This window comes from Mirounga leonina, unplaced genomic scaffold (genome assembly GCF_011800145.1).
Source record: "Mirounga leonina isolate KUSES-001 unplaced genomic scaffold, KU_Mleo_1.0 Mir_174, whole genome shotgun sequence".
Lineage (NCBI taxonomy): Eukaryota > Metazoa > Chordata > Mammalia > Carnivora > Phocidae > Mirounga > Mirounga leonina.
In genome coordinates this window covers 1864672-1889098 of record NW_023270451.1, presented here as the reverse complement: position 1 = coordinate 1889098, position 24427 = coordinate 1864672, and the positions used below count along the sequence as shown (strand labels likewise).

At 48.2% G+C, this 24427-nt stretch overlaps 2 protein-coding genes across 3 annotated transcripts in view; one reads left to right on the top strand and one right to left on the bottom strand.

Moving 5' to 3' along the window:
- The window catches only part of HBP1 (HMG-box transcription factor 1), a 28373-nt gene extending 27272 nt beyond the window's left edge, over positions 1-1101 (top strand). Inside the window, exon 11 of the mRNA XM_035020358.1 lies at positions 36-1101. Within this exon, the coding sequence (XP_034876249.1) occupies positions 36-53 (18 nt within the window). The 3' untranslated portion in view covers positions 54-1101. The remainder of the gene's footprint in view (positions 1-35) is intronic.
- A 285-nt stretch (positions 1102-1386) lies between these two features.
- Positions 1387-24427, bottom strand: part of COG5 (component of oligomeric golgi complex 5) — a 307147-nt gene continuing 284106 nt past the window's right edge. For both annotated transcript variants that reach the window (XM_035020357.1, XM_035020356.1), the window contains 4 exons: positions 19255-19331; positions 9575-9701; positions 9007-9086; positions 1387-2176 (listed from right to left, as the gene is read on the bottom strand). In XM_035020357.1, the coding sequence (XP_034876248.1) occupies positions 2062-2176; positions 9007-9086; positions 9575-9701; positions 19255-19331 (399 nt within the window). In that variant the 3' untranslated portion in view covers positions 1387-2061. The remainder of the gene's footprint in view (positions 2177-9006; positions 9087-9574; positions 9702-19254; positions 19332-24427) is intronic.

Below are 24427 nucleotides of genomic sequence, written 5' to 3'. Positions count from 1 at the left end.
TGTAAACATTCGCTGTTTTAATTTTCTGTCCACAGGGCTCACAGCAACATTAAGCCAGGACGCGTATGTTCTTAAGTCTGTAGTTGCATAAACACTGTTGACGGAGGGACTTAAGAAGATCGAGGTGTCACCATTTGTCCTGAATTCGTGTGACCATAAGATACTGATAGCATTGAGTCTTGAAATGATTTAATAATATGAGTGAGGATTTGCTTTTTCCATTAGAGCATTAAGTAAGCTAAAACTATCAACATTGTAAACCAAATTGCCTTATTTTTCTTCCAAACTTCATATATGTCTATCAGGTAATATAGGCTTGAAAATTGATATCCTGTGGTGCTAAAGTACAGTAGAAAGAGAGGAGAGTGTATACATGTTTTATTTTAAATTGTACAAAAGGGGAATTTAAAAATATGTAACTGCTGTTTATACATTGGCTCCTTACTGCTTATTAATCTGTATTGTACACATAGTGGAATGAAACCGAGCCGGGAGCTGGCCTTTCCGTGAGCGACCACCGCACTGGCCCAGCATCTGTGCCAAACCCGGGAGCTCCTGAACACGTGGCCGGTGTCGGCGTCCCAGTGTGCGCGTGCCGCCTGCCACAGGGTCCCCCGGGCACGCCGAGCCTGGCACCGGGCGGCAGCACCCATGCAGGACTTGCGGCGGAGGCCTCGCCCGGGCCCAGGTCAAGTTAGTTAATAGCATTGGGATATAGTCACTGTCATGGTGCTATTAACAGTTGACACCATTGTATTTTTTAACTTCGTGTTCTGTATCTCCTCAGCCACATATCTTAAATATCTTGTTTGTCATCCTATGTGTATGGTGGGGGCAGACTTTGCACTTCCTGCAGTGCAACACGTGCACTTTACTTCTCCAGCTGTCTGAGGTGAGAGCACACACGTTGGCAAGACAGCTGCTTCTGCTCTGAGCTACAATCATGGCTTTTCATGTTACTTACCAAGTGGTGTTTCTGGTAGGAATCACAGCTGTAAAATTGATTTCAGTTCATTACACTTCTTCATGATGTTGCCCCTAAATTTTGCACACTATATTCTTGTATATTATTTCAAATAAAATGAAAAAAAAAATTGTTTATCTCTGACTTCTGTGGATTGAACTTGACTGAACTTCATGTCTGAGTCTGAACAACAGGTGCGGGGCATGGAAAATACATTAAGAAGTTGCTGATGGGGTTTTTAAACAAACAAATTAGAAACAAAATGTTTTGTTAGTGACAGCTCACGGGTAATGGAAAAACACGGATCTAGATTATCTATGTGAAAGATCTTTGTAGACTAAAAATTGTTTTTAACTTGACATCTCCACTACAAAGTTGAACAGCCCCCAAAGTCTGCTTTTAATAGAATGACACACAGAGGATAAAGACAGCCTTGCTCTGTCTTTATTACAGATACAGTAAGACATACTTAAACAACATATGACCCTATGTCTTAGCTTTGGGAGATACCGGTGGTTCCCAGACTTTGCTGCATACTGGAAACACCCGGGGATATTTTCAAAAACGGATGCCTGGCCCTACCCCCAGATGTGTCAACACGGGGTGTGCACTGGGCATCAGGATTTTCAAAAGCTTTCCACCAGTGACCCTAATGTGCAGTCAAATTTGGAAACCACTGGGCTACACACTTACCTAGTGAGGGCAAAGGTTAATTGGGAGCAGCAGGGTATTTATAACTTGGTCAGAGCCCTTAAAAAGCAACGGGAACTTAGGGTGTGTGTGTACACAGAGGGGGACTCTTATGGGAAAGAAATTTTAGCTAGTCTCCTAAAAAAAAGAAATCCTGAAAGAAAAAAGAGTTGGGTATCTTTCTGGAAAAATCAGGTCCACGGAGTTTGAAGGTAGTGATGAATCTATTTTGACATTTTTACTTAAGGGAGAGGGGCTCGAGAGGTAAGGAGAAGATCAACGGGAAGTACAGAGAGGTTGATTACATTCTTAAAGTGGTGGATGGTAGCTGGTTTTTAGAGTGTTTCTTAGGTTAACTGCCAACCGTGGGTTCGCGCAAAAGGGAGATTGAGAACTACTTCACGTTGTTACTGAAGAGTAGACAGGGCTTTCTGAAGCAGTTGAACCATTATGGGATAAACTGGTGCAAATTCTTTGCCTTCTCTACTTCTCACTGATTGAACATAAGCTTCCAGAGCTCCCCTGAAAACAAGAATGAAAACAATGTCAAAAAATTAATAAAGGAAATCAAACCACTTAGAGGGTACCAATATGTAAAGGCAGCCCATTTCTGGCGTTGCTGTGGCCAGTTCCACAAGCTGAGTGACACAGTGACAGCCTTCAAACAGCCAGGGGTGGCGTTGCCATGGTTACTGTGGAAACCCCCACACACTGTTCAGCCTGCACTGTACTCGGCGGTCTGATGGTGCAGTCAGGCACCGTGGCGCTTGCCTTCCCCTCCGCGATCAAGGCTTCTGACTGGGCGCAGGCAGCCTGTGCTTTCTCACAGAGCTCACAAGGGGGAGCCCGGCACCGCGGGAAGGCCCGCCCGGGGGCGCGCGCACTGTCCCCCTGGGCGGCGCTCAACACCCTTGGGTTTGAGGAGAGTGTGAACCCACAGGGAGACGGCACTGCTGCTGGGCTCTGGGTTTTAGCAAAGCCTGTGATAAGGAGGTGGTCTGAATTTAGCCACGAGGATGTGCCACCAGCCCGTGAAAACGGAGGACTGGGATGTTCTCCTGAATCCACAAACGAGCCCCACAGGCCAAACGGAGCGCTGGGCTCATCTGCTGTGTGCGGCCGCTTCCCGGCGACAGGGGCCCACACGGCCCACGGAGGCCATACGGCCTGCAGAGCCTAAAATACTCACTATCCGGACCTTTATGGAAAAAGTTTTCCAAGTGTTCTATCATGTTCAATTGCAGCTAAAAAGAATGGTTAAAAGATTTTCAATATTGGTCTACTGATGCCCCAAGTATGACAAAATTTTCTTCATAGTCCTACTGGTTTTTTTAAGTTTCACACTGAGATTAGATGAGAGCACTTCCAGGAAGACGCAAGTTAAGAATACCATTACTCAGCTCACATACTCAGTCTCAAGTCTAGTATGTAATTCTTAACCGTTTTTTTTTTTTGCTCCCAAACGCGGCGCATACTGACCCCCCCTGGTCAGATGTGCTGATTATCGCTGGCTCTGGGGCGCTCGCCCCCCTGCCAGCCAGTTCACGGCCCCGCTGGGACGCATAACTGAGGCCCAGTCCCTCCTGTCCGCCCTGATCTCCCTCCTGACTTGTTTCCACCTGTGCCCTGGGCAGCATTATCTGACTTCTCCCAGGTGCCCCTCAAACTCGCCTGTCAGAAACAGGGCACTCCAAAACCCCGAGAACGAATGACACCGAGAGAGAACCCTCACGGAGACCAGGGGCTCTGGGGCACGATGATGTGCAAGGTGGGCTCATCAACTGTACCCACAGACCGCCCGTGGGGGACGCTGCAGGTGGATGGGAACTTCTGTACCTTCTCAAATCTGCTGTGAGCCCAAACCTGCTCTAAAATGTAAAGTCCATCTGGGCGCCTGGGGGGCTCAGTCAACCGGTTAAGCGCCTGACTCTCGATATCCGCTCAGCTCATGATCTGGTTGTGGCATCAGGCTCCGTGCACAGTGGGGAGTCTGCTCCTCTCCTCTCTCTCTGCCCCTCCCCCAACTCACGCTCTCTCTCAAAGAAGAAGTCTTTAAAAAAAATAAAATTTAAAAAATTTAAAAAAGTCTATCAAAAAAGAAACGAAACGTAGGGGGAAAAGCCCTTCCGGGTAGTGTTCTGCCCACCATCCCCTATTTCAACAAAGGGCCCCCGCCCCTCCCCAAAGTCTCTCCCTAAAGTCCTCTTTGACTCTTGCTCACAGATTTCCAGCCCCAGTCCGCCCTCTCCCGTTGGCTTCCGTCCGACTCCTGCCGTGCAGGGCGCCCATCGCCGCCGCCGCCTCTGCTGCCCGCGCCGGCCACGCGCTATCCCATGAGGCCGGGGCTACACTCGCAACCCACAGAGCACCAGCTTCATCGTGACCTCCCGCAACCCTGCCCGTGCTGCTGCCGGCTTCCGGATAGTGTGCTGGGGCCCAAAAGCCCTTCAAATCATTAGCTGCCATTGTTCGTGTTACCCACACACGTGCAGAGCAGCTTCCCCCCACTTGACCCTGAGCCTGACCCCGAGGCCCACGGTGAGCCTCGCTCAGAAATGAAGCTGTATCTGCCCAACAAGGAAGGGCTGTGAAAGGCCCGTTTCTCTCCCACCACACAGCCTCTCCCCTCCTTCCTGAAGCCCATCCTCCTAGGTCTCTCTCCGTTCTCTTATTTTGGGGGGGGCTCTTCCGGGCCGTCTTCCCCACAGAGTGCTTTACTAGGGGCCGGCTCTAATGCTTTCTTTTTGATGGAGCCTCTTCGAACTCCAGGCAGCACAAAAGAAACCACCTCGGAGTCCCGAGAAATGGTGGAAAAGGTCTAAGCCTTCCGTGTCTGGAGCCGTGGCTTGGTGGGACCCCACACTGCGGGATTCCCGACGGCAGTCCCCGGGCTCTGTTCAAGGCAGGGCGACTGTCGGTGCGCCGTGTGGGACGCAGGCTCTGCCCCGCCACCGAGCTGTGCCTGTTCGCTCCTCGGCCACATGGGAAGGACAGCTGCATGCACAGTTAGGAGAATTAAAAGACTGTACTGGGAAGCACTTGGGGCTCTTCTAGGGACATCTCTGGACCCACAAGGCGCTCTGTTCCCCCCACCAGGCTTCCAGGCGGCCTCAGACTGTCCCCGTAAGCCAGCACGCTGTTTAGGTTTCCATTGCGTGTTCTCACACCGCATGTAAGAATCTGGCCCCTGGTGAGCTTCCCTCTCAGGAAGGTAACTTCATTTGGTGGGTCGGGGCTGTTTTGTTCCTTTCTGCAGCCTCAGGACGTAGCGCTTGACAAATGTATGATTGGTGAATTTTAAAAAAGGAATTAGAAATACAGAAAGATAAACTATAATGAAAAGTAATGACAAGAGTGCAGAAGGAAGCAAATAAAGGAGAAACGGGACTGTAGGATCCACAAAAGCAGCACCGACATGAAAAGTGGAGCTTAATGGTCTTAGAAAATGTTTTATGAGACGCCTTAGTTCATGTCAGAGCTGAACCTTCATGAAGCGATTTATGAAAAATCTTGCTGCTTTTAGTAATACTTTTCAAGTTGCTATGGCATCCTGGGCATTGCCTGACTCCCAAAATGTAGCCCCTGCAGACTCATACACGGAAGAGAAACCCCTAAGGGCTCCGACTGTCTTTGAGACAGTGGTGCGTCTAAGACATCACGCACTGAAATTCAGAGAGATTGCAGTCATTCTGTAGTGAATGAATTAGATCCACTTTATCTAAGAAATGAACAAAAATCAACTTTGTTTCATTCTCATTCAAAAGGACAAGACATTACGTAAACTACACAATATGTAGAAGAAAGTTCAGAAATGAGTTTGGTTAGTTTTTGGTATTCAGGAAAAACACCATCAGAATTAGAGGGAGAAAAACAGATTAAAGCTACCCTCCCACATAAAATCAGAGCAAGATTTTCAAGCAATTATTAAATAACTTCATTTGCTTGATCAAAACATCATCTTTCTCGGAAGTCAGGCCAAGCATTATATAAGAGTTAGTCTCAAGTCTCGTTTGTCATCAAAATAAGCAGACTGTTAAAGTTACCCTTATTGAAAAAAAAAAAAAAGTACAGGAATTGCACAATTAGTAGAGGAATGGCTGGTGGTAACACGGCAACACAGCTCAGTGTGATCTAAAGCAGCCAAGTAGAGGTTTTTATGGAACACAAAATCCATTCGTCAGGCATTAGTATGAAATCTACAAATGACTTAAAGATCCACCACATGCCTTCATAGACAAGGAAGCCCCTGACTCCCCCGGGCTCCGTCCTCACTCTTGGTCCCACCTTGGGCACCCAGGCCGCAGGTAGCCAGTGCCACAGGGACACTAGGAGGGGAGACCAAATGTTCCTCTCATCGGTGGGGATCCTGCCACTCAGCAGAAGGGCCGCGGAGTTGGGATGGTTCTCGGCCTGTGGGCCCTGGTGGGAGGACAGAGGGCCCACGGCCGCCCCTGACAGCGACAACTGTCCCATCATTGAACAGATAAAAAGCATGGGTGGGCCAACAGAGCTCGTCAACATTTCTGACAGTGAGAAGGTGTTCTAGGCAAACAGGCTGAGGAGGAGCAGAGGGGGACTGCCGCTCCACAGCAGAGATCGAGAGCTTGAGGCCCACCCCCGCCCCCCTGCAGAGTCGAGAATCAGTCCTCCTCTTTGCTGGAAGCTCACTCAACACCCACAGAGCCCCAGGCCCTCCCCCAGGCTGCCGCCCCTGCCTGGTGCGGGCGGAGGAACCCTGTGTGCTCCCACTCACACCACCTGGCCCCACGAGTCAGTGATTCCTCTGATTTTAACATGATCGTGACTAGTATCCATGCACGCTCCAGAGAAACATCTGGTGTCGAAAAGAAACAGAAAGGCAGGCAGAAGAGAGTTCAGTTTGCCACTCACTCAGCAGCAGTCCAGTCTCCTGACTTGGCCTATTTATGACAACTTAGCTGGGGGGGACAGATGAGCACACGACAGGGTCTCCCCCAAAGGTCAGAACAAACGTACTGACATTTAAAGAGCAATGCTCACCCTGGGTTTATCTACAGGGAAAAGAAGGTCATCTAGTGGTGCTTCAGCACGCAGGGACCAAATTAGTTTTGCAATAATAGATAAGAAAGAACATTCTCTAGGACAAAGCTTCTCTCCTTGCCAACAGCCTGGGCTGTAGCAGGAGCACGGTGTTTTGGAATCCCCCAAGGAGGGCTCAATTTTCTGCCTGGGGCTTGGAGGTTCTGATATCAGACATGTGTGATGGATAAGCCTTATTTAAAAAGCATGACAGTATTTCTGAGCCTGATTTTCAGTTGCTAAATTTAGGCTTAGCAACAGCACTACTGATGAAATCACTCAGGAGACATTTTCAAGAGAAGCAAAAGCAAACAGATTTGTGATGTGCCCACAGCAGGACAACTGTTGTGGATGAACTCATTCCAACTTGCTAAGAAGACACAAATGAGTCCCGTTCAATAAACTGAGTCCTGAATCCTCTATTACCCAGTGTGCTACAGCTAAGCGAGTCGAGACTCAGGAAAGAAAAGCCACCAAGACATCGCAGATCTGCGTTAGCCCCAGGCCAAGCCTCTCATCCCTCCCTAAAGGCCCCTCTGAGGGCAGCTCTAACTGGTCCCAGGAACTGATGGGAGGCGCCTCTGGCATCCTGTCCCATTTCTCGGCCAGACGCTCACAGCTGAGAAGAGTAATAGACCTGCAAAGAAGAGCAGGGGCCCGGGATAATCCGCTCCTTACCCACACAGGCACCAGAGGGCCAGTGGCTCACCCTGGCTCTGGGCACCAAACCTGAGGGCTCGGGGTCCCTCCCAGAGGCCAACGGACTTGTGTTTCTCAATGGCCCCTCCCAGCTTCCTTCTTGGTGGAGGCTCAGCCTTGGCCGTGCTGCAGAACTGCCCGGGAAGCTTTGGGAAATCCCAGTGCCAGGTCCCCGCCCTGGAGATTCGGAGGTGGTTGAGAGGGGGTGGCCTGGACACCAGGCTTTTTCCAAGCTCTGCAAAGGATTCTCCTGTGCAAGCATGGTTGAGCACCACCTGGCCGCAACAGCCCCATCTGGCTTTGGGGAACCCAGCTCATCCCTCTGCACGGAGCTCAAGCACAGGCTTGCTCGGTGCGGCGCTCCCCACACCGACAGCATTAGCACCCCCTGGGAGGGCTGAGAATGGCTTCAGGAGCTCTTTAAGAAGTATGACTGACTGAGATTTGGAGAACGAGGGTGACTGAGGAGTTGCATGACATTGCAAAGGTTTTTCTGGCTGGGCCGGTATGTGATGGTGACACCCCAACCAAGATGGGGAGTCTGGGAGAAAGAAGATTTGAGAAGAAAGAGGATTTGTTTTTAACATTTTGGGTTGAAACGTTGAGTGACAGATGACAGCCAGTTTGCGGGGCCGAGGCCCTGGGCAATCAAGGTGAGTCACAGGACTCGGAGCCATGAGGACAGAAGAGATCACCAGAGTCAGGGGTCTAGATGGGCTCACCTGGGGACCCAAGTATACACGGAATGTGAAAGAAAAAGAGCCAGGCACAAACGGGAAATGATGGCACTTGAGGAGTGGACAGAAGACAGTTCTGCACACTCGACTGAGAAAAAGCAAACGAGCCGACGCGGCCAGAGACGAGAACGGAAGGAGAGGGCAGATGTGCCGCAGAGGCTCGGGAGGGCAGGGCCGCCGTCCGTCTGCTCTGTCCTTAGGGCCTGGCGCGCAGTGAGCATCGGCCAAATGTCCTCAGTCAGGCAGCGCGGACCACCACAGAAGGAAGTGGCGGGCAACGCCGAAGCGCGGAGGAGGAAGGCGAGCCCGGCCCCGTTTGGGTCTGGTGGCTGGAGGGGGCTGGAGATGTGGGGGAGAGCAATTCCTGAGGAGCAGGCTGAGGAAGAGGGCTGCCCGGGCCCGCGGACTGCGCGCGTGCTCCCGGAGGGCGTGTGGCATCTCGACGGCCGCTGGGTTTGTCCTTTTCTGTAATAACTGTCACGTTTCGGTATTTTTAAAAGTTTACTCACATGTGCGCTCCACCAATTCAGCGACGGCAACACAGGAACACGAAGCGGAAAACGGGGACTACAGCAGGGAGTCTGTCGGCCGCCCTGGTTCTCAAGCCCAGGCCGCACAGTTCCCAGGGCGGCATCAGGCAGGGGGCGGCCCACCAGGCGACGTGAAGAGGTGGAAGCGAAGGACCGCGCCGCGTGCGCCAGCAGGCGCGCGCCTGCGCACTGAGGCGGCCCGCCGCACGGCGGCGCCGCCGTGTGTCCCCGCCCACCCCCGCCCGGCTCCTTCCTCCTCCACGGCGCCCCCGCCTCCAGCCCACCAGCTGCTGCAACACGCAGGTGGCCCGGGGACACTCGGCCTTACCTGATGAGGAGGAGCCGGTCCTTTTCAGATGGATGGTCATCTAGCCACTGGGAGAAGCGTGCGTGGGACCATTCTGCCCTCTGCAGGGTCGGAACACAAATTAGAGTAGACAGGGTGCATCCACATTCTCCCATGAAGGACAGTACATACTGGCACAAGAAATCTCAAGGATTCCCAAGATGAAATTCCCCAAACACCTGCCTGAAGGAAGGTGGCAAGCCTTTGGTGCACCTTCTCGACTCCCAGGGAACTTTTTGGATTAGCCAATTGCCGGTGGATCAGCAAAAGAAATGGGGCCTCCATCAAAAAAGCTTTCTGAACATAAATTACTTGTGCCATTATACTTAAAGAGTGAATTCCGGCTTCCTCAGGTAATTTTTACATTGCTGAGAGAGTCGAGGCTGAGTGGCGGGCATTTTCTTTCCTGAATCATTCACTTCCAAGGCAGGGAGGGATTCATGACTAAGTAAGGCAAGAGAAGGCCAGGAACCCATTCTGTGAGTGGGGCTCTGGATTTATAGACTGAAGAGGGAGGACTCATCAGAGGATTCTGGCTTTACTTTATTACCTGAAAAGGGGATTTCAGCTCAGCAGGTGCTCTGGTAAACAAAAACTGAATAATGATGCTGAAAGGAATAATGTCCCCCAAGGCGGGGCTACTGGCCACATGTTCGTTCGTCTGGAAGAGCAGGGGTCTAAAGGAAGAAAAAGCTATGGTTATCTCACATTGTTCAATCCTGAAAGAGGCGATTTGGTAGAAGAACCTTAATAGCATGTTGGTAGACTACAATAGCGTAGCGGAAGAGCGGAAGAATCAGTAATAGCATGCATCCTAAACTAGTGATTTCTTAGCCATTTCTTAACCCACCTCCCCTTCAGCCTGAAGACAGACACAAACACACACGCACACACCCCTAACCTATACACTGTGGCAGCCTGACCTGCCCTTCACCTCCTTCTTTGACCCCCAGTTCAGTGGCCTATGGGTGTGACCTGACCGCAAGGGGGCTCAGCAAATCCCCCTCTTAGAGCTCATCTGATGGACAGGCTGAAATCAAAGCAACAATGAAGCCTTCAGGCAGTTACAACCAATAGATTCTTATCTTGGTCAAAACTTCCAGCTTTCACTTTAAATAAAATTCCTCTTTGGGCTATAACCTAACATGGGTAAATGCAAACACTGCCTACACAACTTTCAAAGGGCAATTATGTCCTGTATGTACGAAATTATTACCTTACATCCCATCGAGATCTGTGCCAGGTCCCTTCCAATACATTACACATCTGGGGGTCACCCCCTCTATTTCACAAGGGCGTGCAGGCAAAGCTACCCCACCACCAGTCACCTACCAGCTGCAGGAATACCTGGGAACTTCCACTGACCTCTCCTTGGCTTTGGGCTCTGACGGACAGAAGGTGATGACAGGCCCAGCCGTAGGGGCTGAATCTCAAGAGGAAAGGTGGCAGAGCAGTACCTCTGTCAGGAGCAGAAACGATTCAGCAGCGTGTGAAACAGCTCTGTATCCTGGGCTTTTCCTTTGCCCCATCCTAATTATTCCCATCCACACAGGAGGCCTGCACAACCCAGAGACCGGCCGCTTCCTCACATGAATGAAAGGTTTCGTGTCAAGAGTAGGAGTGCTCTCAACAGGCGGTTGGTTCTCACTGGATCCAGATTAATCTTAGAATGTTTGTTTTTTAAGATTTGTATTTATTTATTTGAGAGACAGGGAGAGCGAGAGAGATCACAGAGGGAGAAGGAGAGGGAGAAGCAGACTCTTCGCTCAATAGGAAGCCCACATGGGGCTCGATCCCAGGACCCTGAGATCATGACCTGAGCCGAAGGCAGATGCTTAACAGACTGGGCTACCCAGCCGTGCCTCTTAGAATGGAATGTCTTTATATTAACTATTCTGTAAATGAAATCTATCTCTGTTAAGGATTTTTCTAATTTCAAACATTTTATCAAATAAAATTATCCCATAACTTCTTCTCTTTAGTCATCGTGGACACATTTCAGGCCATTTGTGCCGGCCGTCAGCAACAATCCATAAAGCTCCACACACCAGGCCCTATGGTGTGTGTGTGGGGGGGGGGGGGGTGACGCCCTAGGGACCTCCTGTAGCCCCCTGAGGCTGCAGCACCCCTGCCCTGAAGATCCCCAAGGCCCCAGTCATCCGACAGCAGGGCTGTAGGCAGTGAGTCAAGCACCTAGGAAGGTATGAAGCCGGTGCTGAGGGCGGCTTGGTGTTGTCGGCAGGCACCCCGGAAGCCCTCGTGCGCGGTCTCCATCCGCATGAGCGCGCCGAGTCTAACCAGCCCAGCGGCACCTGCTGCCACGTGAGTGTGCACTACGTGCCGGACGCTGCTTAAAACACGTCAGATTCCTGCAGACAACCCTACGAGGTCCATAGGTTCTTTCCCCATCCTACGGGTAGGTAAACTGAGGGATAGAGAGACCACGTAAAAGCTGGAAAAGGGAAGAGTAAGGATTCGAACCCAGACAGCCTGGCTCTGAATTTTGCCAGGCAGCCTCTCTGAGGATAATCAACTGTAGCCACTATTCAACCTGTTTTCAGAGCAGAGACATTTCTTTTCAGTGGGGAACAGAGAGCCCTGGAAGAAGTACAATTTCACACTGTCAACAACTAGAGAAAAGCCTGAGAACAATGAATGCTTACAGGATACCCCTTGAGGGACAAGCACTTGTTATTTCTTTAGGGACTCCAAATTCTCTCTGGGTCAAAGTGGCCCTCCAGTCGCCTATGTACCTCAACCATGTCACACAGTCTCTCTTGGCACCTGGCTTGACCTTACAATCCTGCGGGGCAAGGACTGGGACCGTCTTAAAGGCCTCTGGGCGCAGACTCGGGGATTGGCGTGGGGTTGAGGCCACGCTGGTCCCATTTGCCAGCTGCAGAGCTCAGACAGCTCCCGGCCAAGGTCCCTGTGTGCCAAGCAGCTGCTATTCACCAAGAACTCCCTGGAACTGCAAACCCAGCGGGTGGCCAAGCAGTCTGCTTGCCATGCCAGTGACCAGGCTGCCCCAGTTTGAGCTATAACAGGGGAAAGAGGCAGTGGGGAGGGGTCCCTGCCTGGGGTCACAGGCTCATCCTGCAGGCCTGGCCTGGCTGACAGCCGCCGTGAGGCATGTGGGGAGACAGGAGAACTCAGGCCTTCACGTCTCTCCCTCCCTCTCTGGTCCGATGAGACTTTCCCCTTGCCCCAGGAAAGCTCACTCTGCCTACGCCATCTGATTTGGCAGGATTCATCTTGAACCCTAGTCCATGACAGGAGGAGACCCTGGGGGGCCAGTCCTGTGTGACAGTCCTTGACTTAGGGAAGAGCAGCCATATGGAAGCCCTTCTGCCTCTTCTTCAGGACGACAAGACTATTGGTCCCCACGTCTCTCAGTGCTCGGCGTACGAAGTCCCGGATACGGGTGCTTTAGCATTTGGTCACGGGGAACATGGAACGTTCTCTGAAAACTCATGGATTTTCTTCCTTCTGAAAATGACGATTACATAGCTGATTCAGCTTCTCTTTTACCTTTGGCCTCAGGGAGTTTCAAGTCAAACATGAAACGCATCTATAGAATTAAATTGCTTTCATGGTCTGAATACCGTGTTTTTATTTTCCTCTAATATACTCTTGCTGCAGACCGCAAACGGTACAAGGGCACACAAGCAGTGAGGACAGGACGGGAGAGAGGGAGTCTAGCAGCTGACCCGCACCGACGCTGCTGGCTGATGTGCCCGCACAACCAGGCCTCGTGAAAACCGGCTCGTTTTTCAGCAGGATCGTTTCATCACCTGTCCCTTTGTAGCTCTGAGTCAGAGCAGTTATTTTTCTGCCAAGACCAAATCTTCTCCTCCAGCCACTAACAGGACTACCAAATGAGCCATGGAGAGCAAAACTGGATTTGCTTCCATACCATGCATCACTGACATAATTACCTATAAACATCAAATACAGACATTTCACTTCTGGTGCTCATTTTAAGAGTCTGAAAGAACACAGCATGAGCACTTCCCTTCTCCCTGATTCCAGGTGGAATCTGAAATACTGGCAAGTTAAAAAATAAATCTCCATCTGAGGTGATACAAGGAACAAAAGGAAATTAATTAAGATGTTACAAAACGCAGTTACCCCAAATGCCACAATACCGTTCTTAGAGAAGAGTGCTCGAAACAGAGCAGCACTTCCAAGGTTACACCTGACACACAGCGGGCAGTCTTACTAATCACGTATTAGGTCCCATGAGAAAAAGTCGTCTCTGCAGTAGGGATCGCCACACTGAAGTGACGCACAGCCAGGTGGCTGTCGGTCTTTGGTTCTGGCTAATTATGAAGTAAAGTAAGACTGTGTGTCCCTATGTCCACATCCACCGTCTGTGGAGGCCCAAACCACTTGCCACACCCCCATTCCAAACCTCCTTTGGGTGAGGTGCCGGGGAGGGTGGCGAGACCACAGGGAATGTGCGCTGAGATCTAGAACCCGCAGAGAAATGAGGTTGGGGAGGGAAACACAAGTACCCTGCCTCCCCTCCCCCGGCACAGGACACACAGGGTCTCCCTTCGGGAGAGGCAAAGAGAAGGCTGGAGGCCTGCAGGCCAGGGACCCAGATAGTGGGGCAGAAGGGGCCGTGTGGGTCCCGGGGGAACAGAGCAGGAAGCTGATGGCTGTAGGTAAGTCAGGGCTCCAAGTAAAGAGGCGAGAGAACTCGCAGGTTCCTTTCTTAGGGTCTAGATGTCATCAGCCCCAGCAGAGCAGGGGAGGAGGTAAGGCTTCAGGCAGACGTCCTCTAGGAACCATAGCTTACATGTGGCTCAGCATTTTGCAGGCACATCCCAGAAGCCCCTATGCAGCAGATGGCGGTGAGAGGCGGGAACTGCAGAGTGAGAGGTCACCACACGGCGGGGTTTCAGATTCTCTTCACACTGACATTCTCCTGGATGACTTAGAGAAGCACTCAGGTGCTATTCTAGAACCAGAGTAAAAACGAACAGGAACTTCTGGAGTAAACTCTGGGGTGCAGTGGTTAGGCCGCCCTGGGTCTGCAAGGCAGCTCTGGAATTCCCACATGACTCAGACAGGCAGCCATGTCAAGTGACCCCCCTCAGCATCGGTGCCTCCTGGGGAATCACTCCTGCCTTGGAAGTGTCGTGGTGAAGGCGAAACGGTAAAGTACCAGGGACACACTTCGCAAGGCTGAGCACCCAGTGAATGGTCCGAGAGTGACTGCTAGAATGAAGGCGAGGCTCAGCCAACTCCCCAGCCCTCCCTGTTTGCCAGGTGCTCCTAGCACTGCCCGAGTATCGGCAAACAACAAGCCAAACCAGGCCCAAGACAGCGCGGCCTTTTGGCTACATGTTGAAATCTGAAACCTTGGGGAGATAGCTATTTCCGGGGATGGGTTCACAAGTACAAAGAAAGGCTGGCACACATCTGGGGGTCCCGGTGCTCCAATTGGAAGCCGCAGAGACGGCTGCCCTTGCTTCCACAAACGTGCAGGCGAGAGGCAGCATCCCAGGGAGCACACGGGAGACGCGGGAGACCCTCCCCACGCCTACAGTTAAACCCAGCAGACACCAATGCTACACGCCAGGGTTCCTGATGCTTTCCTTCTACCGCCCCTCAAGCCAACACGTCCCCCGGAGCAGCTCCTGTCCCCCGATGGCTTTCATTAAACCTAATGAGGCTCCCAGCAAGCATGTTGCAGGCGTAATTCAGGGAGAAAGCTGTGCCCTCCAGAGCAAAGGTGTTGGGGTCTGCCCAAAGGCAGGTCTGGGTCCCTGCGCTGGTGAAAGCATGAGGTCCCTTTTCTGTCCCTTGCCTCACAAGGATCTGCACTGAGAATGTCAAGTCGGAGCTTCCAGGCCCCTGGCCAGATGGAGCTAGGGTAACTTCCCTTGCAAACCCCACTCAGGGGACAAGGCCATGCTGCAGAGGGATGGACAAGGACGGGGCCATGCAGCTCTGAACATATGTCTCGTGTGGAAATACAGATCACCCAAGGGCTAATACCTAATGTCAGCAGCTTTGTGAGGCCACACTCTGTCCTGGGGAAGAAAACAATTGCTGCTGCCTGAGAAACTCTAAGGGAGACAGTAAAATGTAAATGTATGCAAGAAGCTTGCTGGCTTCATTCACCAATCCACTAATATGACCATCAAGAAGCAAGCACCCTGCAGCAGACGGCCACATGACGGGGGGAAGGAGCGCCCGGAAGGCCTGGTGTCGGAGTGTCGGGGTATCTGGGTGCAGTGGGGGTGGACTGGAGGGTCTGGCTGGCTCGGTCGGTCACTGTCCCTCACAAAGAGGCCCCTGCATGGGCCTGTTGCCCTCTCCTGCAGCCACCGCCTCTAAGCCAGACGCAGGCCAGCCTCCTGGGTTTTGGTGGTTTGCCTGCCTATTTTTCTCACCCCCCTCCCATTACATAATGTTTTAGAATGTTTTATATTATTTTTTAGCTTCCTTGTTATTTTTAAATGGGAATAACACTACGAGAGGGACTTTAAAATATATTTACTGGCTTTTCCAACTGCAAATATAAAACAACCAAGGCACAAACCATGAAAAATATAGAAAACCTCTAAAGGGAAAAATCACTAGTGACAATCCTGCTATCCCCAAATTTTGATGTTTATCCTTCTTTTTTTTTTTTTAAAGATTTTATTTATTTATTTGAGAGAGAGAATGAGATAGAGAGAGCATGAGAGGGGGGAGGGCCAGAGGGAGAAGCAGACTCCCCGCCGAGCAGGGAGCCCGATGCGGGACTCGATCCCAGGACTCCAGGATCATGACCTGAGCTGAAGGCAGTTGCTTAACCAACTGAGCCACCCAGGCGCCCTGATGTTTATCCTTCTTGACTTTTCCTCTCCACACATACACTTATTGTCTTAAAAAATATAGTAGAGATCATATCATATCTACTGTTCAGTAGTCTGTTTTTCATTTCATGATGCATTACAAAGTTACTTTTCATATTTTTAGACACTAACCAGCAATATAAATTGTTACTGGCTACATATAGCATAAGTGTTTTTAATTATACATTGCTCGATCATTACTTTCTCAATCCATACACAGGTACTAGAAGGTGTCACCACTATAAGTTCAAATGCTCCGTCAGAGACGGCTCTTCGCCTGAGAAGTCCCCAAGAGGGCTGGCGGTAGCCTCCCACCTTACATGACTGACAACAGAACTGGTCTCATGTGAAACTGTCAAACCTGTCTCCCACACCGTGATACAACTTTAAAAGCATGCTGATGAAAGCCATCTTGCCTCAGCACACAGAAAGGTAAGCACTATTTTAATTCATACATGTGCAATAAACAATAAAACATGGGAGCCGGGGCTATCAAAAATAACAGCCTAATCTTAATACAGCAAATCCCAAATCACAGCTTTCCCACACCTTTTTCAAGAGCTAGTTGGTCAATAACCTCAAGTATGCTGGCTGATTCTGTTAACTCAGCATCTTATCACCCAACTGGGATTGCTGGGTTACCATATTACTCAGTAAGTGACTTTATGGGAGTCTTATTGGGGTTATTTTCATGGTACAGGCAGGTGACTGGTGAATCAGTGACCTCAGGACCTCTTAATCATTCAACCTGTCCACGTTTGGTAGCACCAAACCCTAACGCTTCAATAAAATATCTAAATACTTCTTAAAAGGTCTGAGCTGATCCAAAGACATTATCTGAAAACACATGTGATCCAACTTTAAGTTTTTTTTAAAACCCAACTCTGTACAGATGGGCATTTGAGAAATATAATTCAGTCTCTTGTTTTGGCATTAAAAAGAAATCTTTGCCAATTACAAATATGCAAGACAAAGTAGAGGGCTCTCCTTTCAATCAACAACCTTGGATTCTTATGTTTTAAGTGACATTACACCTGAATTTTCTACTATCAAAAGCCTGGATGACATAAGGCAGTGAAGCAGTCATTTAAAGGACATGCTTCTTATTGACTGCTCTAGTTTCTAGTTCTGAATCTGTTTTTAGAAAACTCCATGCCTGGAATCTCTTACCTTATCTTTATAAAGAAACATTCAAAGACCATTATGCTCTTGGATATTATGGACAGTTACATCAAGGTTTCCCATCTGGTATGCTGTGGTCACAAAATGGGTATAAGTATCATGTCTGGTCCCCTGAGTGCTCAGGGTTGGTCATCTTTTTGTATGTATACATACGTACAAATAAGTTCTGGCTTATTGAATAAACAGCCACAGTTAAGTTATTCAGTGTTCCTTATAATCTAAATTGGTAGGAGGCCTATCTAAGCATTCAGCACTGAAAAGGATTTTCCCATACATTGGTATATTCTTTTCTATTTTATTTTATTTATTTTATTTTTTTAAGATTATTTATTTATTTATTTATTTGAGAGAAAGAATGAGATAGAGAGCATGAGAGGAGGGAGGTTCAGAGAGAGAAGCAGACTCCCTGCCGAGCAGGGAGCCCGATGCGGGACTCGATCCTGGGACTCCAGGATCATGACCTGAGCCGAAGGCAGTCACTTAACCAACTGAGCCACCCAGGCACCCCATTGGTATATTCTTAGGTGTCAATTTGAATTAACGTACTGTTTTTCTTTTTGAACTGGTCTCTAGGAAGTTCAATCCTAAATTTTGTGCTCAACTGCATTAGTCATCTTTATCCTAAATTATCTGCACCATTTCTAGTCATTCCCTACATTTTACCACTAAGCTCAATTCTTTTAAGATTCTATTCAATAGTTTTGCTATGGAATGTAACCTCTGACAGTTTTAGAGGTAGGTTAGATTGAAAATGATAAATAAGCAAATGAAAATTTCAGAAAAAAAATATCTCTGTAATTGTGAACTGCCTGGTATGACTACTCAATATATTTCTGTAAGACTGGAGAGTGAAAAAAAAAATCCCCCAGCCACTCTGGAAAACAGTATGGAGGTTCCTCAAAAAGTTGAAAATAGAGCTACCATACGATCCAGCAATTGCACTACTAGGTATTTACCCCAAAGATACAAATGTAGGGATCCGAAGGGGTACATGCACCCTGATGTTTATAGCAGCAATGTCCACAATAGCCAAACTGTGGAAAGAGCCAAGATGTCCATCGACAGATGAATGGATAAAGAAGATGTGGTATATATATATATATACATGCATACAATGGAATATTATGCAGCCATCAAAAGGAATGAGATCTTGCCATTTGCAATGACGTGGATGGAACTGGAGGGTATTATGCTGAGCAAAATAAGTCAATCAGAGAAAGACATGTATCATATGACCTCACTGATATGAGGAATTCTTTTTTTTTTTTTTTAAGATTTTATTTATTTATTTTGAGAGCGAGAGAGACACAGCGAGAGAGGGAACACAAGCAGGGGGAGTGGGAGAGGGAGAAGCAGGCTTCCTGCCGAGCAGGGAGCCCGATGTGGGGCTCGATCCCAGGACCCTGGGATCATGGCCTGAGCTGAAGGCAGACACTTAACAACTGAGCCACCCAGGTGCCCCAAGATATGAGGAATTCTTAATCTCAGGAAACAAACTGAGGGTTGCTGGAGTGGTGGGGGTGGGAGGGATGGGGTGGCTGGATGATAGACATTGGGGAGGGTATGTGCTATGGTGAGCGCTGTGAATTGTGCAAGACTGTTGAATCACAGACCTGTACCTCTGAAACAAATAATACATTATATGTTAAAAAAAAACAAAAAGAAGAAGATAGCAGGAGGGGAAAAATGAAGGGGGGGAAATCGGAAGGGGAGACGAACCACGAGAGACTATGGACTCTGAAAAACAAACTGAGGGTTCTAGAGGGGAGGGGTGTGGGAGGATGGGTCAGCCTGGTGATGGGTATTAAAGAGGGCACATTCCGCATGGAGCACTGGGTGTTATACGCAAACAATGAATCATGGAACACTACATCAAAAACTAATGATGTAATGTATGGTGATTAACATAATAAAAAAAATTCCCCTCAGAAAGAGCATAATAAAATTTATCAGCTCAGTCTTGTGAATTTTAACTCAAGAATCACACACACACACATCATTGCATATAATTCTGTATGGGTTTCTGGTTTGAATAATAACTTTTAAGATAAACCATATGAAACTGCCATTGTTATAGGTCACAAAACGGTTGAATATTGGCAATTTCATATAGCTCAACATGAATAGTGGGGAAAGGATTTATCTGCTAATAGGATATGGATATATCAACTGCAATAATAGAACAGTGTCTCACCTGAATGACCTCAGCATTCGATAGGACTTTCCTAGATCAGATACTCTTCTGCAGAATGGACCCACAGCCAACTCCATCTGAAACATGAAAAGATACTCCACAGTGTTAATGTCAGAAGCCTGTGTTGAACGGGGGACACACCTGGATCACAGAAAGTTGAAGCTTGCCGTAAACTTACTTTTATCTGGACTGTGAGGCAATTTTTGAAAGTCAATTAAATTTAATAAAAGGCACGAACTTGGGCGACTTTTGCGTTTATTGTTACTAAAGGAGAATAACATGAGACCATTCCTTCAAGAACACAGAAAAACACGTTTTGGTTATGTAAAAGGAGGAAACTCGGTTCTTTTCTCCACTGAAAAACTGGAGGAGGCAAGGTTTTTAAGACTGTGTGCCATACTTGAAGTAGGCATCACAAGCCTTTTCATATGAAGTATAAACAATGACAACCCTCAGCAAGCTGGCCCAAGTGATTAGAAGCACGGACTCTGGAGGCAGCACATGGGTGTCACAATGCCAAGCCTACAACGACTAGCTGTGCCGCCCTGGACTTCAGTTCCATAAGCCCCGGGCTCCTCGTCTGTCCGGTGGAGATAGTGCTAGCTCACAGAACCATAGAAACCAAATAATTTCACAAAGCAATATGCGCGCGGCACCTAGCAGGTGCTTGTTCAACGTTGGCAATTATTAGCAGTATTTTTTAAACTTTCCCCCTTTTACATTATTAGGCAATTAATTCGCTTCCTGACTCAAGACCTGTTGGTTTCACTGCTCTTTATTCTCCTTCTTTGGCTGGAAATTTTACTTGTCATTAAATGGAGATTTAGGGTCTCTGTTCTAGCAAGTGCAAAGTTTTCACAGACGGAGGACTCAGATGACAAACCGTTTCTCCGCTCTTGCTATCAACAGGACTCTGGTACAGAATAGCTTAGAAAATCTCTGAAAAAAGTAATGAAGCATCTTTCTTCAAGAAAAACAAAGGAATGGAAAGTGGGGCTTCTGTCTTGTTGGTCATCCTTCTAAAATACTGCTCAAATCTCCTGCCCCTGGGAAACTGCGGAGACCTAAACAATCATTCATTTGACAAACATTTCTAACTCCCTGTTAATTGCCAGGCACCGAGTTACACATGGGGATGAGAAGATAAATTAGTCGACTGTCCTGCCTTTAGGGAGCTCTTTCAAATTTAGTGAAGAAGGGGATATCTATTTATTTATTTAAACAATATAGTTATTATTGAACAAAATAAAAAAGGTATGTGGGTCTATACACACACGCATACACATATACATACATGTATATACACATCTGATTATTATTATTTTTTAAAGATTTTATTTATTTGAGAGACAGACAGAGATAGCGAGAGGAAGCAGCAGACTCCCTGCTGAGCAGGAAGCGGGGCTCCATCTCGGGATCCCGGGATCATGACCTGGGCCGAGGTCAGACACTGAGCTGCCCAGGCGCCCCCACACCTGATGATTATTAAGCAAACTTAGAAGTGTGCTATTAAGTGTACGAGCTGCCACAGGGGACCTGGTGGGCAGCTTCCTTGAGATGGTCTTGAGGGTAACTGGGGGAATTTCTAGGTGGAACCGGTCAATTTCTCTCCTAACATACAGAAGACACAGAGTATGTCTCCTATGTCCTAGAGGGAAACCTTAACATGGTTAGAAAACTCTCTAAAATAGAGAAGATTAAGAAAGTAAGAGAAAAGTCTGAGGCAAAAAAGTCAGGATTCTTGCCAACAAAGCAAAACAGGCTTGAAGTCAGTGTTCTCATGTCAAGACAGTGGGTCCTTGGGACCTGTTTGGTTTCTTCACCTGATGAAGTTGCTGGTTTTCTTCAGACTGTGGCATTTATTTTACACTGAGCACAAAAGTAAAAATGTTATTATCCTGTATTCCTCATTTGGTAACTGCAATTGTGTGTGTGTGTTATGGTTTTTACAAACTGAAATTACATAAGTTGCTTTCATGAAATATTTTTGACATTTTTTTCAATTACCCTAGTAGATTCTCCATCTTCCAAGATTAAACCAAAAAACCTTTGCCTTAGCACTTGAGCAGCATGGAATGTTAAAAAATTACAACATGAGAGAATATGACCTTGAACTGCTGTGTAATCTATGATGATACAGGAGATTTCTATACCAGAGTACAATTCCAAAATAAATAAAGGACCTCCAGTGTACTGAAAACCATTTTCTTCTGCCAGAATTCCATGAAACAATAAAGGCCATGTTTCCAAAGGGCAGGAGTGTTCCTTTTGGAGGAGGTGACTCTGCACCTAGCTGTGGATACACAAATGGCAGGTACAAAGGCCTCTCTCCCGCTCCCGGCTTGCAGGGAGCAAGTGGTCAGAGGCAGGCAAAGTGAACTAATTACAGAGCGGCCCGGGCCCCACCGCAGACACTTGGTTAGCCGCGGGGCATGTCTGGATGCTCCTACGGCTCTCCGGCCCTGACACTGTTTAGGAGAAAAGGCAATTGCTGTGAAAATCCTCATTATTTCGTTTTCTTTTCTAAATGCATATATTTGGGCAAAGTGAAATACAGATACATATATATTTAAAGGGCACCGGGAGACCTATAAATAGAAATTGCTAGGAGTACCACTGAATGAGTAATTTAATGCCAGCTCCATGAGCCATCCTTTCCCTTGGGGAAGAAACGAAATCGAGGGGCGAGGGCAGTGTGGACAAATCCCCCAAGAGGTTGTGAGTCAGCAGACCCAGTGGCCTTGACCAAGCTGAGTGTTTTAGAACTGCTGTGTGGAGTGTCGACACAGAGAGCATGTGGTCACAGCAGGAAATCAATTACCTGTAGGAAGCCCCCTCAGGCCCATGACCTGATTCCTAATGAGGCTGCATGTCAGGTGCTTCCCTCACCATGAGCCCTCCAGGTGGCACCCGGCAACTATTTTCCCTCTCACCTGTGCAATGCCAGGAGGGACAGCTTAGGGTTCCTGAAGAGATCTTTGAAATCTACCACTATCTGCCTTTGCGACTGGACCAAATGACAAATACTCAGCAATCCCAAACCTACTCCCTGGGTCTCTTCCTGAGCTCTTTCTCTTTCTGCATTTATGCCAGAATGAGTAGGCACTTTTATCACAAGAACACTTTTAAAACCCAGAGAGGATTTGTGTGTTCTTGATTCCAGTGGCCTCGCTGGCTTTGTTTCATTTTGAATACAAACTGACAGGACTTTCAATAATGAGGCAGTCGGAAGGCTTTCTAGTCCCCAGGCGATGCCTGTCATGAATACAAACAAGGTCAGGGTAATACCTAAGTGTTTTTTGACTCACTGGGAAAATACTCCAACCAAGCATGGTCCTGAAAGCTAAGGGGCTGCATCACGCGACTGCAGGTTTGGCAAATTAAACAAAACCCCCAGTTCACTGTCGTTTTCTTAACTATGGGGCGGGGGGAGTAGCTGGATCCTGTTGCCAAAGCTACTGGTCCCAAATGTGAGGGCACTTCCCCGTCTCTCCTGTGCCCACAAGCCACAGGGTGCGGAACCGGCCGCAAGGTGAGGGGCAGGCTGCTCTGACACTGGGACACGCTGTCTGAGAGGGGACAAAGGGGTCAGCACCACCTGCACCGCAGCATCGTCGTCACTGCATGGCTTTGCCCCGAGTAAATGCTGCAATTTCGCTATTGAAGAAATGGAAAACAGGATGCCTTGTAGAGTAAGTTGGTCATAAGGACCAATGAGTTCCATTCATCTTACGGGAAGGGACCCGAGAAAAGGTCTGGCTGATTGGGCAACACGAGAAAGAGATGCCAAGTGAAAGTCTGAATAATGCAGTTTCCGGGGGGTGGGAGCTCAACCTGCCGCTGGGGGCTTTGCGTTTTGAACAGGAGCCGGCTGTGGTAACATGGGTTACGGGACAATGCCTTCCATCTTTCAAGATTCGTAAGGGAGCAAATCATTAAAATAAAACGCGGAACGAACAGCCTGCTTGGCGCGCGCCGGCACTCTCATTTTGGCCATTTCCCGCTCACTGCCACTCTAATCGGACTTGAAGTGCTGCCTCCAGGGAAGTGACTCAAGAACCAGCTGGAGCAGAATGCAAATAAACTGGTGGGGGAGGGAGGCCAGGGGAGGGAAGAGGAGAGGAAAAGAAAAACAAAATTCAGGAGGAAAGGGGGAAAAAGAGAACAGACGCTCATTTCAGAAGAGCTCACAGTGTTTTTAACACACAAGAGCAGGACTTGGTGCGTCCTGGTGTTTTCAGTTCCATGAGCAGCCTGTGACCCCAGTAAGGGACGGGTAACACACTGTTTATATACAATCCTCTTTAAGCTGAAGTTTACCTGTAGCAACAAAGCACAATGTACAAGGGCATGAGAAGGAAGCTTCTGAAAATGGGAAAGGTCAAAGGAGCAACATTTAATTCCTATTTTTATGTCTAGGCTACCTAAGGTATATTTCCCAAAGGAAGGCTCTTTACTATGGTCTAGTGGCCTCAGGCATATCATTTGGGGATGAAAATGACTAATTCTAGGCCAATTAATATGCAAAGAGCCCGGCTCTTGAAACATTAGATAATGTACCTGTTCCCTCTGGACCTTTATCAGGTATGAGTCTGACAACCACCCCCCGTTCAAGGAGTCTCTGACATCTTCTCCTTGGAGTGGGAATAACGAACCCAGACTTGCTCTCAGATACACACAGGGATAAATAAGGCCATTAAATTTGACTATCTTTATTAGCTGGCAGGATCTGGCAAATTATGAATAATCCATCTGAATAACTCTTTAGACTAGTAAAGTTAACAGCTGTGAAAAGCATAAAAAATGAGTCCACCTTTGACATGCTATATAAATACGAGTGATCTGTTTGGAAACCTTTTTATTCAGGTGTATGTTTGAGGTGTTTCTTCTTTGCCTCTAATACTTTTGGAAGGCTTCAGAAAAATCTGTCTAAAGGAAAAAGGGAAAAACCCTTTCCTGTAAGAGGTGATCATGGTTTGAGAGCCTGGAATTATTTCAAGGCTGGCCATACACAAGAAAGGTACTCTGTTCAATAAAGGGAGACTAAATAATCAGACCCTCTATTGTACATGGCCCACTGTGCATCTAAATGGAGAACATTGTCCTGGAACACTGAGCTGGCCACTAGAGGATTACAGATGCATGGGAGTTCTTACTCTTTACATAACAACAG